The following is a 20,027-nucleotide window of genomic DNA, read 5'->3' as shown; positions in this document are numbered from 1 at the left end:
AGTGGAGCAGTGACCAAAGTAGAGACAGTGAGTGTCCATGAGAAGCTTCATTCTAACTCATGCCATATAATTCTAGTTTTACTGACTTTCTTGTTTAACAGCACCCAGAAAGAAAGTAAAGTCCCATTCTTCACCTTAGTGGCTAAGTCACAGGTGTTTGGAATGCTTCAGTAAGTTTTCCTTTGTAAACTAATGCCTTAATGTAGTGCTGGATGGGTGGAGCAATGATTGGGAACCCTGAGGGAAAAGAGAACTACACTTGATTGATTAAACTTAATTTATTAATTATTTTAGCATGTCCCTGAGTAGGAAAAATGCATGCACAAGAGGCATACCCTAGGATTAAAGACTGGGAGTAAACATTGCAGTGGCTGGCTAGGTTGAGTTAGGCAACCATAAACTCCTTTGCTAAGCAGCCAGGTTTGAAAGGAAAATATACTCCTAGAAGTGGGGAGGGGGCAGGGAGGGGGGGCAGGGAGGAAGGAGCAGCTAAAGAGCAAATCAAGCCTGAAGAAAAGGCTGAATGAGAGTGGTGGTGATGGTAATGAAGAGCTCAGCTGGCAGCCCGGACTACCTACTTAACTGGGCTCACCCAGTATTATACTTGTATACAGAATATACTTACATATGTACATGTTGTCTTACTGAATAGAATGCAAACTCCTTGAGGACAGGAACTCTTACTTTTTTTGTCTCTATATGATAGCATGAAGCATAGTGCCTGGCACATATCAGGCACTTAATAAAACACTTGTTGATTAATTGCTTGATTGAACTAGGATTTTATTTGTAGTTCTATTATAAAGAAAAATAATTTGTTCTGAGTTAATAGTTTTCTACCACCATGACATAACTACTCCAATAATGAGAGAGACCGAGAAGGAGAGACAAAGACATTTGGTAATGAAAGTCACATGTTAAAATTCACTTCAGTATTTCAGGGACAGAAGTACATGCCAATTTTAGGAAAACTGAATCAAAACTTCACAAGTCAGATTTAGAAGTTAGAAAAAAAAGCAACACTTAATGGTAACGATATGGAGCATAGTAATTATAATAATAATAGCTAGTATTTGTATAGAACTTTGAGGTTTACCAACTGTTTTACATATATAAATTCACTTTATCCTCACAACAATACTGAGCCATAGGTGCCGTTATTGTCCCATTTTTATGGACACAGATGTTAAACATCTTGCCCAGGGTCGTTCAACTAAGTACCAGAGGCAATATTTGAAGTTAGGTTTTCCAGACTCCTGGCCCAACTACCCACAATATACTTGGAAAAAAAGCAAAAAGCAATAGATCAGGAATCCAGACACCTGAATTCTACTTCTGGTTCTGCCACTAATAAACTCTGTGGCCTCAGACCTCACTTGCCCCTTTCAGGGTTCTTTATCTATAAAATAAGGGCTTTGTGCTAAATGAAAATTAGGATTCCTTTCCCCTATAAAATACTATGAATGCTATTCTTAACTCTGATTGCCTAGGTAAACTTGAAAAAATGAAAGGTTTTTAATCTTAATATGATAAATTCTTTTGATAAGTATCCAAATCCTGGATACTTCGGTCTTGCCAACAACAATACCTATCAAACTCCCAGCTGAAGATTTCTTTTTAGAAAGAATTTTTTTTAAGAAAAGAATTTCTAAAATTTCTATTGATATTCTATTGATAATCCACACACACAGGAAATTCACCTAGACATAAAACCGCCCCCTTGTCAAAAAGCACTGTTGAAACACTGTGGTACAATGAATGGTACATGACCTCTATAGTACAGTAACCAAGAGTAGCAACTGAAAAGCTAAGGAGAGCTCTGGGAATCATGCCTTGCAAGGTTAGGCAACACCATTTAAAATACTAAAATGATAATGGAACTGATAGGGTTATGGAACCTGAACCCCAAAAATGAAAAGATCCTCAGTCCTTGAATTTTCTCACATATATCAGCACTCCTGCAGCTTCCTTTTGGAGGATGTTGCATAAAAAGTGGTCTAAGAATTGCTGAGAAAAATCAGAAACTTGTACCATTTTGGATAATTACTATTACTATACTGAATTTTATTCCTATGGAATATTTACAATATAACCTTGTCTTTTCTCCAATAAAATTATAGCTTCTTTCCTTCCAGGGAAAACTTTAAGAGACCCTCATAACATCAAGCAAGAAGTTTTAAGGGTTGGTGCCTAATATGTATTTATATTGAAATTAAGAGTAGTGAGGATTTTTCTAGGCAAAAATTATAAAACTTTTTTTTTTTGCCTTTTGATGAGGCAATGGGGTTAAGTGACTTGCCCAGGGTCACAGGGCTACTAAGTGTCATATGTCTGAGGCCGGATTTGACCTCAGGTCCTCCTGACTCCAAGGCCAGAGCTCTATCCACTGTCCCACCTAGCTGCACTTATAAAAATTAAGACAGATAGAGTAATAATACAGAAGTAATAAAACAGTCCTTTTATAGTAGTCTCAATCAATCCATGAATCAAGAGTTTTAGGAATATGCCAAGTACCATGCTGAGATGGTGGTACAAAGACAAAAATAAAACAGCTCCTGCCTTCAAGGAGTTTATACTATGTCACTGTTCAGTTACTTAGTTGTGTCCAACTCTTTGTGACCCTGTAGATCATAATGTCTGTGGGTTTTTGTTGGCAAAGATTCTGGAGTGGTTTGCCATTTCTTTCTTCATTATGTTGTGGGGTGGTTGTTGTTTTTTTGTTTTCGTTTTTTTGAGTAGGTAAAAGAGACCATTTTTTGCCTCATTTCTTACCTAGCCTTAATCACTGAATGGGTGTTGCCTCAGACAGACTGAGACCTGAGCTTTAAAAGGCCAAGGTCTCCACAGCATCCAGGGCCATCTCTAGTTGTCCTGATCTATGTCTTGCCACTGGACCCAGATGGCTCTGAAGGACAAAGTGAGGCTGGTTACTTTGCACAGCCCTGCCTCAATTAAACCTGGCCTTGGGCAGAGACACCAGTGATTTGGGCTACTGAAATGTATGGGAAAATTCAGGGACTAGGTTGCTGAAATGTGTGAGAAAGTTCAAGGACTGAGGGTCTTTTCATTTCAGGGGCTTAGGAAATAACTGCTCTCAAAAAACTTACATTCTCTTTTGATAGATTCTCTTTTCAGCAATGCAAGGATCTAAGACTTCTCCAAAAGTCTCATGATGGAAAATGCTAACCACATTCAGAGAAAGAACTATGGAGTTTGAATGTAGATTGAAGCATAACATTTCCTTTTTTTTTTTTCCTTCAGTTTTATTTTGTTTTGTTTCTTCTTTCTTGTGGTTCCTCCTAATGGTTCTAATTCTGTTTTACAACATGACTAATGTGAAAGTATTTTTAATAAGAATGTGTATATGTAAAGCCTGTATCAGATTGCATACTGTCTTGGGGAGGGAGGAGGGGAAAGAGGGAGAGAAAATTAAAACTCAAAAGCTTATGGAAATAAATGTTAAAAACTAAAAATGAATTAATTTTAAAAAAGGGAAAAAAGATTATATTGAGAATTCAGGTTAAGAGAATGAATTACTCAAAGAAATCACTTGAATATATTTTATGTAATAGTTTAAGATTCTGAAAAGCAAGGGGTAAAAGAACCACATTGCTTTAGACATCTGTCAGCTCATTTCCTGTTTCATATACAAATTTTCAAAACTGTGTGTGTCTAAAGGCCTTCTGCTACATAGCTTAAAGAATAAAATAATATTTTACCCATCACATTAGAGATATAAGAGCCACAAAGGATATTTAAAGTCCCATCAAACATCTGACAGCATGATGTACCACTAGACTATCTAATTTCTCCTCTAAAAGAATTGTAATGCATATACATATTCACAATACATGTAACTAGTAAGGAGATGTAATGTTCTTTTCTCAGCCAAGAACTTTATTTAGATTTCATTTTAATCACTCTGAGACTTAATATGTATAGTCCTTGAAGCTACATAGAAATGGAAAAAAACAGACATGCTTACACACCCAGTAGGAGGAAAGATGACTAATGGAAAGGTTTAATATGATACACTTTTATAGGGGGAATTCCATCCATTTTAGCTACATGAAAGATGGGCAGTAAACTACAGATTTATTCTGCAAAGTCCTTATGGAAATGCTAATAAGTTTGCAGAAAATTAACTCTCAAAATGATAAATCCCAAATCAGATTTTCATCCATAAATAATAACTCACATTTGAATGCAGTCTTTTACTTTTTCAAAGCATTATTCCTTATATTATTTGATTCTCCTTTCACAATACTACGTGAGGCACATGGGGTTACTGGAATTTTCCAGAAGGAGAAATTTGGCACCAACAGGTCAAATCCTTATCCAAGAGTTACAATGTTCATAAACAGAATAATGACCTGAACCCCGAGACATGTGACCGTGCCAAACAAGAATGGAATATAAACTCAGAACATAAAAGAACAGCAACCCACTCTTTAAACTGTCTGAGAAATGTCTTGACCAGCTAATTGCACTCCACAACTTGCTTTCAAACTCATTAAAAGTAGGCTAAATGTCTTGATACCACCACCCTCAAATTTCTATGCCATGCTCAATTTAGGACTGGTTTTCATTAGGATAAAATGGGAATAAAAGCATCACAGGTTTGGATGGCAATGTTGCATCAGTAACAGGGTTCTTCCTTGTCAGTTGGTGCTTCCTCTGTGTTTCTTCAAAAGTCTGGTAGATCTCCCAATTGCTCTTTGCCCGCTTTTTTAACTCTCTACTTTGTACTGCCACATTATTACAATTGCCAACTATTTACAAAGACTTTGAACCTCCAACTTTGCTTCACCCTTTGATTTTTTGGATCTGTTTGCCTACCTGACCACTGACCTACCAACTTTCACATGGGCTTCATGTCCCTAGACCTAGTTTCCCCTTCTATCTCTGATGCTATCAGTAGACACAGGTGACCCATGAGATAGTGAGACAAAACAGGCCACTCACAGTCTGTCAGAAGTGTGTGGGGGTGGTTAATGTGTATGTTTTTCTGTTGATCGTAGTTACATGGCATTGTAGTTGCCATTATGTGGCAAATTATGTATTCTCACCAAAACGCTTACAGTTATTTTAAAATCCTAAGAGTTTAAGATTCTACACATGAGGTTGAATTAACAGAATTTCTTATCAATGAATGAATATTATAATCCACTAAAAAAAATTATATAAATGCTTATCAGGATAAAGAAGCAACTTTGATTGGAACACTAATGCATTATTGGTGCAGTTGTGAACTGATCTAATCATTCTGGAGGGCAATTTGGAACTATACTCAAAGGGCTATTAAAATGTACATACCCAGCAATACCACTTCTAGGGTATTCAACATTCAAGATTAAAGAGATCATACAAATGAGAAAAGGAGCCACATGTACAAAATTATTCATAGTAGCTCTTTTTGTGACAGCAAAGAATTGGAAATTGAGGGGATGCCCATCAGTTGGGGAATGGCTGAACAAGTTGTGGTATATGAATGAATACTATTGTGCTATAAGGAAAACCTGGAAAGACTCGAATGAACTGATGCAGAGTGAAGTGAGCAGAACCAGGAGAACATTGTACACGGTAACAGCCACAATGTGTGATGACTAACTTTGATAGACTCATCTCTTCTTAGCAATGCAAGGATCCAAGACAACTCCAAAGGACTCATGATGGAAAATGCTATCCACATCCAAAGAAAGAACTATGGAGTCTGAAAGCAGATGGAAGCATACTATTTGCTCTTTTTTTTCTTTTTGTTTGTTTCTTATTTCTTGTGGTTCTCCCATTGGTTCTAATTCTTCTTTAGAACATGACTAACGTGAAAAAAGGTTCAATATGAATGTATATGTAGTCATTACCAAATTGCACACTGTCTTGGGGTGGGGGGAGGGGAGAGATAGGGAGAAAATTTGGAACGCAAAATCTTATGGAAGTGAATGTTGAAAACTAAATTTTTAATTTAATTAATTGATTGATTGATTGATTAAGAAAAAATGAGGGGCATCTAGGTGGCACGGTGGACAGAGCACAGGCCTGAGTCAGGAAGATATGAGTTCAAATCTGGCAGGCCTCAGATACTTGACACTTACTAGCTGTGTGACCCTGGGCAAGTCACTTAACCCCACTGCCTAGCAAAAAAAACACAACCAAAAAACAAACAAACAAAAGGTCCCTCAAGAATATAATTCCTTAAAAATTAGAATTGAGCAAACGGAAGCTAATGACTTTATGAGAAATCAAGAAACGATAAAATAAAACCAAAAGAATGAAAAAAAAAAAAAGAAGCAGCAACTTTGAGTTAATCTAGCAGGAGCAGGGGTTGGGTATGATTTGTTAACTTAAAAGCATGCTTACTAAAATTAAGAACAGGGAGACTGCATATTAGAGCAATGATTGGAACCATCAAGGTCTACAATCTGTTAAACATTATTAGAAAGTCCAATTTATAAACGTATTTCAACATTGAATCAGATGTTTGAAACTCACCACATTTCCTCCTACTTAATCCTATAAACAGGGGTTAGATTTTAAGATTAAATCATAAAAAATTAATACACTGATTGTTAAACTATTAATAAAATCATTAACCTGGTTGTGTAATTGGAAAGGACTACACTGAGCATCAGAACACTTGAGGAGATCCAGCTCCTGTTCAGCCATTAATTAGCTACATAAAGCTTGGGCAAATCATTTAACTTTAAGCAAGTCCCATTTTCAATATCTGTAAAACAAGGATTTGGATCCACTGTTTAAATGTAGTGACCTCAGAGGTCCCCTTCTAAAAGTGAAATGCTACAAATGTATTTTAAAAACACTATTGAATTAGCAATAGTTAAACAACAGCAAAGACAGAGAGAGAATAAAATTGATTAATAGGGGAATTTAGTTTATCTTGAATGCTGCTGCTAAAAGAAAAATATACATAGAAAAGGATAATGAAACAGATGGGGCACTTGCACTTTTAAATCATTTTGAAAGCTGATAGCACTGGCTCTTTCTTGGGCTTAATTTCACTTCAAAACTTTAAGTTTTCTTTTGCTTTGGTACAGGTATGTCCCCATTATTAGATATAAATAGTGTGAATTTTTTGGCTTATGCATGGAGTGAAGAGAGGGAAATAAATTTCCCTGATGTTATTTGACAAAAGTTGGAGAGATGGGAAAGAAGGAAGAAGATTAGAGAGATCTGTGTGTTATGGAGAAGGAAGATGACCTATGGCAGTATTTATGGTAGGAGAGGCAGGGCAATGGGGAAACATAGCATTTACATTATTCCGCAGGAGTAGAGAAAGGGAGCTATTAAATAAAAGGCTTTGGTACAATTCCCATGCTCTGGGCCAAGGATGAACAACGTGGTTGCTATCCAAGGAGTGGAGAAAGGGAAAAAAGGAGTAGAGAAAGAGAACAATTGGTAATACACGTTTTCAGAATGTTAAGAAATTAAATATCTTTAACTCAAGGAGGGCCTAGGCTGATTATTTTCATACAAGAGTAAAACAAAACTGACTTTCTGGTTAACAGCAACAGCACTGGAAATGACAGAGCAGATAACAATATTTATTTTAGGGGTCATACGTTTTTAAGCATCTCCCTTAGGACTGTTCATTTCTCCAAAGAGAAAATTCTATCAGTAAACAGCAAAGCTTTTGGCTAACTACACATAATAATTAGTAGGAATTAAATCTTCCTAAATCTTTGCCAAATTCTAAATTTCCAGACCTCCCAAAAACGGGGAGAGAGAATGCTGTTTTCACAGAAGGAGGAAAGTATCTGTCTCTCAAAGTCCTTAAACAATTCTTCCTTTTTTATACAGGGCAATATCTATTGCAAAAAGTCAAGTTTTCATGACTTCTTACTAGGGGGGAAAAAAACCACCTCTGAGGAAATGCAAGTGCCTATTAGTTTTTCCTCTGTGTCAGCAGGCCCAACCCACAGAAGAATCATAGCACTAGGTGATTTGACTTGTGAAACAAGACAGAGAAATCAAAAACAGAAAAATGAGGCTTTCCCAGATATATATCTTCATCTCCCTGTATTGCATCATTTATCACTGTTTATTTGAGTTTGCAATTCTGGACATTAAAATGATCCACGCAACTCTAAATAATGCTTTTAAAAAATTGTAAAATTGGGGCAGCTAGGTGGCGCAGTGGATAGAGCACCGGCCCTGAAGTCAGGAGGATCTGAGTTCAAATCCAGGACCAAACACTTGACACTTACTAGCTGTGTGACCCTGGGTAAGTCACTTACCCCCAATTGACTTAAAAAAAATTGTAAAATTACATGGTACAATAGAATGAGTACTGAACATTGGGTCTTAGGACCTGAGTCTGAATCCAGTCACTGCTGTTTACTATCACTTTTCACTTGATTTGGGCAAGTCATTTGAGCTGAGTCTCTGAGCTTCAGTTTCCTGTCTATAAAATGACTGTGGAGGGTGGGGAGATGGTGTAGACTGATAGGAGAGCTGGCCTATGAGGCAAAAGAGATGAGTTTAAGTCATGCCTCTCATACATACTGGCTGTATATAACCAGGGTTAATCACTTAATCTCTAAGTGTCCCAACTCTAAGACTAAGACTAAGAAATGCCAATTTTCTTCCCTAGCAGTACCCTACATTGATAAAATCAGACGTCTGAAACACACACACACACATACACACACTGAGGATAAAGCTTGTTCTATCTACCTCAAAGGTGTGTTATGAGGAATGAACTTTATAAACTTAGCATACTACTTCAGGCAGGCAGGCAACAAACATGTCAGGCACTGTGCCAAGCACTGGGGACAAAAAGGGCCAAAATGGTCTCTTTCCTCAAGAAACTCACATTCCAATGAAAGAGAAAACATGGAAAACAACTAGGTATATTGTTCATATCATTCAGTTGTGTCCAATTCTTCATGACCCTGTGGACCATAGCACGCCAGTAGTGTTCCATGGGATTCTTTCGGCAAAGATACTGGAGTGATTTGCTATTTTCCTTCTCCAGTGATTAAAGCAAACAGATGAAGTGACTTGCCCAGGGTCACACAGCTAGTTAGTGTCTGAGGCCAGATTTGAATTCAGATCTTCCTGACTCCAGGCCCAGTACTCTATCCACTGAACCATCTGGTTGTCTCTAAATGACTAGGTATACACAAGATATATACAGAGTAGATGAAAGATAGATATGAATGGGAGTTATTATTATTATAGTCATACCTCATTTTATTGCATTTTGCTTTATTGCACTTTGCAGATATTGCATTTTTTTACAAACTAAAAGTTTGTGGCAACCCTGTATCAAGCAAGTCTATCAGCACCATTTTCCAAAAAGCACCCGCTCCTATCATGGTTCTATGTCACACTCTCACAATGTTTCAAACTTATTATTATATCTGTCAATGGTAATCTGTGATCAGTAACTATTAGAGGTTACTATATAATTGTTTTGGGATGCCACAAACCACACCCATATAAGATGGCAAACCTAAAAAATGCTGTGTGTTCTGACTGCTCCACCAACTGTCCATTCCCCCATCTCTCTCCCTCTCCTTGGGCCTCCCTATTGCCTGAGACACAGTAACATGGAAGAATATTGTATAAACTTAGTTGATAAAGTAGCAGCCAGGTTTGAGAGAATTGACTCCAATTTTAAAAGAAGTTCTACTGTAAGTAAAATGCTATCAAACAGCATCACATGCTACAGAGATATCTATTGTGAAAGAGTCCATCAATGCAGCAAACTTGTCTTATTTTAAGAAATTGCCACAGACACTCCAACCTTCAGCAACCACCCCCCAATCAGTCAGCAGCCATCAGGATGGAAGCAAGACCTTCCACCAGCAAAAAGATTACAACTTGCTGAATAATGGTTAGCATTTTTTCTAATTAAGGTGATTTAATTTAAAGTAATTTAAGGCATTCTTTTTTAGAATAATGCTATTTCACACTTAATAGACTGCAATATTGTATTAACATAACTCTTACATGCACTGAGAAACCAAAATATTCATGTGACTCACTTTATTTCAATATGCACTTTATTGCAATGCTCTGGAACGAAACCTGCAATATCTCCAAGTTATACCCATATTAAAGCTGCATCAAATCAAATAAAGAGCTTCTGATGGATCTAACACATGCATCCTAAGTAAGAAATTAATGACTGCAATATTTAAAAATCTACTTTTTCTGATTAACAGAATGTCTGCTGACTTATAAGAGCACACAGCCAGGCTCTTATAGGTCATAGTTAATCTTTATTCCCTTCTAGATCATAGATCCAGAGGTGTAAGGGAAGTAGAGGCCAATGAGTCCAACCCCCTCACTTTACAGATAAGGATACTGAGGCTCAGAGAGATGTGACTTGTATAGGGTCATATAAGCTATTAAGGTTGGATTTTTACCCAGTTCTCACTGACTCTAAGTCCGGTATCCTATTTACTTCAAATGAGTCTCTGCTGTCTAGTATGAAGGAGAAAGTTAGATGCTTAGATACCATGCAGGTAGATCCCATAGGAAGCAAATATTGCAAAATGAAAGTGGAGGAAGAAAGGACTAGACATGATTTTATCATGTAGAGAACTAATGTGGAAACTTTCCCCAAACAATGCAAATGGGAATCTTGTTTGTAACTTAATAGTTTTACAAAGTCACCTATAGGGCTGAATGGTTGTGACTTGATCCTGATGACACAGCTAGTATACATGAAAGGCTTTACTCAAACCCAGGTCTTCATGACTTCAAGTTTGGCCTTCAAATCCACTATACCATGCTGCCTCTCCGGTAACAACGATATGTTAGGAAATTACCGAGATCTTTCCCCACAAATAAAAGAACCCAATTTACTGTTACTTCATAGTGAATGGAACCTGCCATTTATGGAGCGTACCTTCCAAATAAATGAAAAGCATACTATACACTTATCTGCTATTATCTAATCACCATGTTATTTAGAATAGTTTCAGTGTATAGCTTTTCTGAATCTCTTCGTGCGCTCAAGTCGCAATTAGTGTTTTTGAGAAGGAAAGGTTTGGTTGGCACTGGATTTTACCTCATGGAGAAAAAGAGCACTAAACATTTTCAAGCATGTTATAATCATCATCTGTTCTTTCTGCCTTTCTTCTAAAGCAAATGTTTAAGCTTTGAAAAATACTAAAATTGTAAACATCATCAAAATAATTGTATATAAAAAAGGTTTCTATACCCTTTAAAAATTCAGCCTGAAAGTTGACCACCTGGTACAAGTCACCAATTCCCTAACTCCAAGAAAAACCACAATGAAAACCTGTCCCTTTCTACATTTGCTTATTAAGCAAAAGCAAGAAATTCATTTTTTTTTAAAGCAAGCATCAAATTAAAAACATCTAGCAGAGCATAAAGTACATTTTCACTTATTAAATTAAGGAGTTAGTGAAATACTTACTAGGTAACACCCCATGAGGAAAGCTGCATTTGCTTGTTTTCTCTGATCAGGGCCCGTAAAATGAATTATTTTCTTCCTTATCATTGTAATGGACTGCATTAAAAATGAATAGCTGTCAGTATTCCATTTATTGTTAAAATTCATTAAATATTTGTGGCCTGATACATGTCCCTTTATACTGTGATTTTAGAAAAAAATCCCAAACCTCTACATTTATAAGCACTCTCCTTAGAAACAAGGCATTCAATCTATCCCAATTCAAAATTTTCAAAACTGAGACATAAGGAGTCAATATTAAATCATTAATGCTAAAAACACCAAGATTATTAAAAGTTGTTACTTTATAATTACATAAATATATATTTGTGTCCATGTCACTAAATAATGTTAACTTTACCATAAAGGACTAGAATGTTCATGCTCCAACAAAAATTAATTTTGATAAATTTCACTCAGGATAAGGTGTCAGATCTCCATATTGTGCATGTGTATATATACATTTTCCCTTAGGCTGTTTAAATAATAGATACTTGAATTATGATATCTGGGTTGTTTTTATTTCTAACTAGCACACTTTAATTCTCCACTCATACCTTATTCACACTTTAGGGAACAACAGTAGGGCCTACAAGCAAATAAGCTGCATGTTGTTGACAGATCAAAGGAAGTCATAATCTATCTGACATAAAGTATGGTAAAGCCCCAAAAGCCACAAATGAATTCAGATAAAAATTAAAACAAAGACACTAAATAAAATTAGATAAATTTTGTTATTTATTTTTAAATATACATTTTTCACTACAGCTTCCTGACAACAGGTAAAGTAAAAGGAAATTGTGGCTAATTATCTCTGTAACTGTTAATTGAAATTAACCCCCAGTCTCCAATCTGTTTCATGAGTAGTAATGGAATAAAAGGGAGTAAAAAAGAATGAAGCCAAGAAAAAAATGAAGAGCTATAAATCTGTGTAAATCTGTGATATATAACTGTGTACTATGGGGAGGAAAATCAAGAGCTCCTTAAACAAGAACTTTAATAGGAAAAACAAATCTTTACCTATGTTAAGAGATAAGAGAACAGAAGAAAGTGGCAACTGAACATCTGGGCCCACCAAATAGATATGAAGCTCTTCCTGAAGAGGAAAGAGACAAACTCTAAGGAGGCAACAGCCATTTGTCTTTCAATTCAGTTCAACTGAGAAGTATACGTTAAGCATTTAAAATTTGTACAGTACTGATGATACAAAGGAAGGATGATATAGAAGCACATGCGCTATCTAACGACAGATTATCCTGTAAAGGTCACATGAAAAAGAACTAAGTATTGGTAGCTGATGATTTCCTGCTGAGGGGTTCTGAGGCAGCTTTCTGTTGGCCTGATAATAATAGAGGGGTTTGTTATCATCTTAAGCCATGTATCCAGAAAATGACAGGGAACCTAATTCCAAGCCTTGTAAGGATAACTACTATCTGGGGATTCCTATGGGCATAAATGATACTGTCAGAGGGAAGAAAACATTTTTATGAATTATGAAATCTTAGGCAATACCTCAGGTGGTATTTTCATCACTGCTGACAATTGATGGGAAGCATTTCAAAATAGAAAGACAGATTTGAGGAGTGAAGAGCTGTTTAAGAAGATGTTATCTGACAATAGGATTTGGATTTCTGGACCACAGTTTCAATTATAGAATAATGGACTCTCAGAATGAACTGCACCAAAGAACAGCTGGTAAGAATGCATTTGCCTGGAGTTCCTACAAATCTAAGCAAAATACTGTTAAACTGAAAAGGAAGTAGGAAGAAGAAAATTACCACAAACACCCCTCCCCATCAAGCCAGATACCATGAAGAGTAGCAAAAATGTAAGAATAGGGCCAAAAATTCACAAGAGATAAAAATCCCCCTCCAAAAATAAAATCTATAACCCCTCAGATGTCTATACACAAATTCATAAAGTATGGGTAACAAGAGTAAGCTAAACTAAGAGATCCTAAGGCAGAGGGAAATTTGACATCACAGGTATCATGGAAATTTGGAGAGATAGGATTCAAGACTAGATTATAACTGTATAAGGGTATAATCAAATCAAAATGGATAGAACTGATAAAAGGAGAGAAAGGGTAGGATGGGATAAAGACAAATGGGTGAAGATATTCAGGTTGCAAAAGAGAAGAAGTATAGTAAAGAGGAACAGAAGCAGAAATACAAGATACATTATTATCTGAGTATACCATAGACAACCTGGACAGAAAGAGGAAACAGATGAGCAGTTGGGAAAATATTATCTCAAGCCTGGCAGGAGGATATTATATAATAAGGATGGGGGCTATGTCAATAATCCAGACATCTGAAGTCATCTCTCTGCCAAAAGCAGAACAGTTAATAATTTCTTGACCTCTCGATGATTTTGGCCTTCAATAGATGGAAGAAACAACAAAGGTATCCCCTATGTCTTGAATTCTCTCCAACTTCATCTCTGCCTCCTAGCTTCCACCAAGTCTCAGCTAAAATTCCACTTCTTGCAGGAAGTTGTCCCATTGAGATTATCTCCAATTTATTCTGTAGATATCTTGTTTGTACATAGGTTTCTGCATGTCTACATCAGACTGTGAGCTTCTTCAAAGCAGGAACTGTGTTTGCCCTTCTGCATATCCTCAGTAACAGATTTGTCTGGCACAGTAAGTGCTTTCTGACTGACTGGTAAAGAAAAATTCTATTCTATATGTGATTTTCACCTACAGGTAGGAAGTGGTTGCTAGAGTGGAAATAATGGTAACCTCAGTGGAAAAGTTATCACTCCATTTTAGAATTTGGTACAGAGTTTTAAGCAATATGAGCAATATATGCACACTAGTTGGAAGAGCAGCTTTTAAAAAATTCAGGTACCATGGAAAAAACACTGATAAGGTAAATAACTCAAGGAGGATGCAAAACTCTCAAGAATGAAATCTAGAAGACACAAAATGAGAAGGAAAGAAATTCAGTAAGGAGAAAAAGGGGGAGCTGTCTAAAGAGATTGACAAGGATGTAAAGGGAAATGATTGATCAAAGCAGATTTTTAAGAGTATGTGAAGAGAATGAAAACTAAGGCCAGGTTACAGAATAAAGACAAAAAGCAAGTATGATTCTGGTAAACAAAACAAAAATGGAAGGAATATAAAGAGAACAAAAAAGCCATTTAGAAAAAATAAGCCATATTGGGGAAAATAAGCTATAAGGAAAGTCAGCAGCCCTGCTTGCAGTAGATGCGATAATGCATGATGGAGAGAAGGTGGAATTGCTCAGCACTTAGTTAGCTGCTCTTTTCTGAGTCAAAGAGAAAGACCTTTGAACTAGAAAGAACTGTACTGAAATAACTGTGGAGGAGCTGATAGTCAAGATAAATAGGGAGATAGCAAGAGAGCAACTGGCTGCCCTTGATGAGTTCAAGTCACAGGCCCAGATGAACGACAACACAGGATTACAGAGAAAGAACTGGCAGACATTATGACAGGACCATGGTCAGCAGTCTTTAAAAGAAATTGTGCAATAAAAGGAGGCAGCACAACATGGAAGGACAGGTACTGTCCAGATTTTTTTTTTTTAAAGGAAAGACTAAAGATAGAGACCAGCAAGCTTGGCAATACATTATTAAAGTGATATCTTCATTATGTCATGCTCCAGGAAGCTCATTATTGAGAAAATCTCATCACCCTGCAAGACCCCATCAGCTTCAGTGGGGTTGCTTCCCTCTGCCCCTCTGCCTCAAAGCTAGAGCCATCATCTCCAAAACCTCCCATTTAAGGAAGGAGGTCGGCTGAAAATGTCTTGTTTCTCACTTGGCTGAGGGTGACTTCTGGGACTTCTCTGACTTCTACACCATCCCTCCTCCCTGGCTTTTCAGCTTTCTTTTTTTATGTTGTCTTTGCCCATTAGATTGCAAGCTCCTTGAGGGCAGGGACTCTCTTTTTTCATATTTATATCCCCAGCACTTAGCACAGTGCCTGGCACATAGTGGGTGCTGAATAAATGTTTGTTATTGACTGTGGCTGGTAAACAGTTGAGAAAGAAGAAGAAATAGTGATGGAAATTTGTTATCCAAAAAGTTAGGGAGAGTGTCTGAAGTTCCATTGTCAGTTGGTGCTAGTATCTCACTGCATCATGGAGCAGGTGGGGAACTTTATAAAATGAAAATGAGTGCTTCTTCTATACACTTATAAATACATGCATATAACATAATTATTAAAGTTAAAGAATACTAGTTATTTCATGTTTGGGTGTAATAATGCATATATAATACAATCAATAGAAAATATCTGAAATATTTTTTCTTAAAAAAATTCAAAGGATTAGTAATCTCAATGAGCCAATTTGGTTTCATATTAGACTAATATGTCTATGTCTAACTTCTAAAATCTACTTCTAAAGACTAATAAGTCACATTGGACTAATCTCATTTCCTGTTTTTTTTCTGACAGGTAACATCAGAGGATTAGTAGACTGGTTGACCATACTGTAGCTATTTACTTAGGCTTTAGCCAAGTATTTGATAAAGTCTTGACTATATGTATGAACAATATGAAGAGATGTTTGTTAAGTGATAGCACATTTAAGTGAATTTGAAACTGGCTAACCCAGGCCCAAAGAAGGGTCATTAACAGTTTAACATCAACTCTGGAAGAGGTCTCTAGTGGTGTTTCCCAGGGATCTATACTAACAGCTCTTTTAAAGTTTGCAAATCTCTTTACATATATTATCTCCTTGGATCCTTCACAATAATTCTGTGCTATTATCCTCATTTTACAGATGAGGAAACTGAAGCAGAAAGAAATTAAGTGACTTGCCCAGGGTTGAGGCAGTATATGAACTCAGACCTTCCTTATTCCAAGTTCACTGCTCATTTAATTATATACCTACCAATATAGTTGACAAGGTGCTATTCAATTTTTTTTTTAATCAATGGCTTGAGAATGGCACAAAGCTAGGAGTGATAGATAATATACTGTAAGATTGAATCAGGATCTCAAAAGATCTGGCCAGTCTAAAATATTAGGCCAAATCCATTAAGATTAAACTTTATGAGGACAAAAATAACATTTTATATTTTGGTGCACAAAAATCAATTTCAGAAGTATAAAATGGAAAAGGCATGACTACCAAGCAGTTAGTCTTAGAAAGACGTACCATTTTAGTTGACTGTAGACTAAATGAGTCAACTTCATCGTAAGGTAGCTTAAAAACTAAATGGGTTTTAAGCATAGTGTCCTGGACTAGTGAGGTGAAGTTTCTTCTACTATTCTGATCAGAATACTTTTGGCATAGTATATTCAGTTTGGGGCATTATTTATAGGAAAGATATGGATAAGCTACAGAGGGTCCCAAGAATGATGGCTAGAATGATGACGGGACTCTAGACCATGCCACATCTCAGTTGAAGAAACTAGGGATTTTTACCCTGGAGAACAGAAGACTTAGGAGGAATATTATAATCATTTTTAAGTATTTGAAGAGCTGCCATATGAAAAGGGGATTCAACATTTTTGCTCAGTCCCAGAAAGCAGAACTAGGAATAAAAAAATGAGTATAAATGATTTTTTTTAAAGAAAAAAAAATTTAGGCTTGATGGAAGGGTTTTATTTTTTATTTTAACAATTTTGTTATACAAAATTATAAGAGGCTGCTTTGGAAGGTGGTAGCTTCTCTTCCCTAAAGAGCTTCAAACAAAGGCTGGTAGATCATTAGTCCAGCAAGAACTGGAGAATTCTTGTTCAATTACAAATTAGACTAGACGGGCATCAGGATCCCTTCTGACACTGATATCCTCTGATTATAATGGAAAATGGACTAATGTTAATTATTCATGATGTTAAATAGGACCTTTCCTCATTAACATGTTTTAACATAAGTTATCAATGACAATATAAAGCTTTAACATTCCTTTCTTTTTTTTTAAACCTGCCTGCTTTTCTTATTTTGTACTGCTAAAGCAAGCAAAATATACTACAGTACACTGTCTTTCAGGAGCAAGTTACCTGACACCCTTTTTGTTTCAACTGACCTACGCCAAATTGGCAAACAAAAGTACCATGTATTTACATTAGAGTGAGGAGGTTAAGAAGGTCTATGTGATAAAAGTGTCACCAGTTTTATGTAGGTTGGGCAGGTGCTATAAGGAAAGAAAGACTGTTTGACTTCCTTGCAGCCTGAGGCATAAAGGCTCAGCCTATGGGAATTTAACATTGTAATGTTGTGAGTTAGGAGTTACATAATTTTTTATCCTTGGTTACTAGTGTTTTATTGCCCCCTACTCCCGAAAGCTGAACTGTTGGACTGAGTTAAGCCTGGCCCAGAATAGTCTGACCTAGTACATGATCAACAAGGTTCAAAATTTACCCAAGCGAACAAAGAAATCACTCCTTTTTTTTGCTGGCATTTCTTATCAAAGGTGAGTAGTGGGAGGTATAATGGAAAGGACACTGGGCATAGGATAAGACCAGGTCCTCCCACTTTCTACATATCTATGTGGTTTGGGGAAGTAATTTCATCTCCTAGGCTTCAGTTTCATCATTTGTAAAACAGATCTTTTTCGGTCTAACACAATGCAAAAAAAATAATGATTAATGAAAACATGAGATCAGTTTATGCTTATGCCTCAACTCCACTGGTATAGATACTACTGCATTGTCCGTATTATACAGTGGCTATTATGATTCTTAAAATCCTGCCACAAATACAACCAATAAGAATCAAAACAGTAGAGGCATAAACAAGAACTGTTCACCCAAAATGATAACATATATGTACATATATATGTAGTTTCTTTCTAAAACAAAACAAAAAATAAAATATATAGGTGCCTTCTCTAAATGCATAAGAAACATCATAAGTCATTCTAAAATACCTGAGACTACTCTTTTGAAGAGGAATGTTTTCTTTTTCAGACTAGACCAATGCTGATTACTTAAAACCAATCTGCTACCAAAAAAATAGTTTACCTTTAATTTCTTATTTATCTTGCAACAATATCTGTAAACCATTGCCAGATTGAGTGGTCCAAAATCTGCGAAGAAGCTTTAAAAGTGAAAACAAACAAAATTGTATAGGTATGGCTTGGATTTTCTGCATAAATGCCTGTTTTTGTTGTGCAGATCAAATTACAAGAAAAACACACAACTTAATATGCTATTACTGGACAAACAATTTAAAGATATTGCTTTGTTATGGAGGAAACATTGGCAAACACAAAGCTTCCAAAAATAAATGACCACAATGAATACATTTAACAAATATTTTCTATTCTCACACTAGTAATTCGAAAACACCTTTGAGGGAAAAACTGTTACATCTGACAAATTTTTTTCTTCCACTGGTAAGTAATGTAAAGCACATCCTATTTTATCAAACTCAGTTTAATATAATATTAGCATAAATTTCAAAATATATATGCCTGAACTAGAACAGATGAATTCTAAACTCCCTTCCAGTTCTTAACATTCTATGATTTTGGACAAATTGTTTCTGAAACTTGAGGGGGGAAAAAGCATAATCTCCCCACCCACCCCCATCCAAAATCTATTCTACCATGAAGGAAGGATGAAATTTATTAATGGAATCTCTATAATCCAATTATCCAATCCAATCCCAAAAAACTAATATGTCTTTAAGGCTATTCTGTACTAAGGTGCTCTTCTAGCTTAGTGAAAAATGAATAGATTCCCTATAATTTTAGAAGAGCACAAGATAATACTTACTTCTCATATTCAAATTCGTCATCTATGGAGAAATAGTGTATGTTTGCAGCACTCTTTGGTTTCTGGTAAAGAATGGCAAAACAAAGGCGATCTGAAATGCAAAAAAAGTCACAACTAATACTACTCTTAAAATGACAAGCTTGATTTCTTCAGAGGAAAAAAAAGTCTTTTAAGTTATCCAAATCCTCTCAGATTTCTTTTATTACAAACTTATTTTTCATGCATGTTTCCACAAACTAGGAAACTCAATTGGTGAATAATAAAAAATGCAAACTGTTTCAATCAATTATAACGATTTTTTTTAATTTGGTTAGTCAATGGGGTTAAGTGACTTGTCCAGGGTCACACAGCTACTAAGTGTTATATGTCTGAGATAGAATTGAACTCAGGTCCTCCTGAATCCAGGGCTGGTACTCTATCCATTGCACCACCTAGCTGCCCATAACGATTTAAGGTCTAGGTTTGTGGTCAGAAGTCCTAGGTTCAAATTTTACCTCTGCCATTATGTGACACTGCCAATTCATTTAATCTCTTTGGGTCTCAGTTTCTTCACCTGCAGAATGAGGAGGCTGGACTAGCTGACTTTTAAGATTCCTTTCAGCTCTTAATCTGTGATCCTATGACCTTTCACCCATTGAATTTAAGCAGGAATAAATGACTTCCCATAGAATTACATTGCCTGATTTTTGGACGAACTCACAAATTTCTACCACTTGTTTTTTAGAATAGTTGAAAGCCTGAGGTTTCAGCTAATTATAGCATTTGTAAACAGCCAGCATACACTGTAAAACTTTTTCTATAATACCCTATTTGTTCATGTTTAGAACATCCTGAAAAAAATTGCTAATGCAGCCTTAAGGCATACACCAAATGTTTCAACCATAA

The 20,027-nt window shown here is 36.1% G+C and overlaps 1 protein-coding gene across 8 annotated transcripts in view; it reads right to left on the bottom strand.

Annotated features, from left to right (window-relative positions):
• The window catches only part of CDC14B (cell division cycle 14B), a 148,666-nt gene that overhangs the window by 59,583 nt on the left and 69,056 nt on the right, over positions 1-20,027 (bottom strand). For 7 of the 8 annotated variants that reach the window (XM_027874676.1, XM_027874673.1, XM_027874674.1 and 4 more), the window contains exons 2-4: positions 19,143-19,233; positions 18,387-18,462; positions 11,411-11,503 (exon numbers count right to left, since the gene is read on the bottom strand). In XM_027874676.1, coding sequence (XP_027730477.1) covers positions 11,411-11,503; positions 18,387-18,462; positions 19,143-19,233 — 260 coding nt within the window. Of the gene's footprint in view, positions 1-11,410; positions 11,504-18,386; positions 18,463-19,142; positions 19,257-20,027 lie in introns of all 8 variants that reach the window. The other variant, XM_027874680.1, reaches the window with a different exon arrangement.

This window comes from Vombatus ursinus, unplaced genomic scaffold (assembly GCF_900497805.2).
Source record: "Vombatus ursinus unplaced genomic scaffold, bare-nosed wombat genome assembly UNPS02014807.1, whole genome shotgun sequence".
Lineage (NCBI taxonomy): Eukaryota > Metazoa > Chordata > Mammalia > Diprotodontia > Vombatidae > Vombatus > Vombatus ursinus.
The sequence above is the reverse complement of the archived record's forward strand: the minus strand, read 5'-3'. Positions and strand labels throughout refer to the sequence as shown.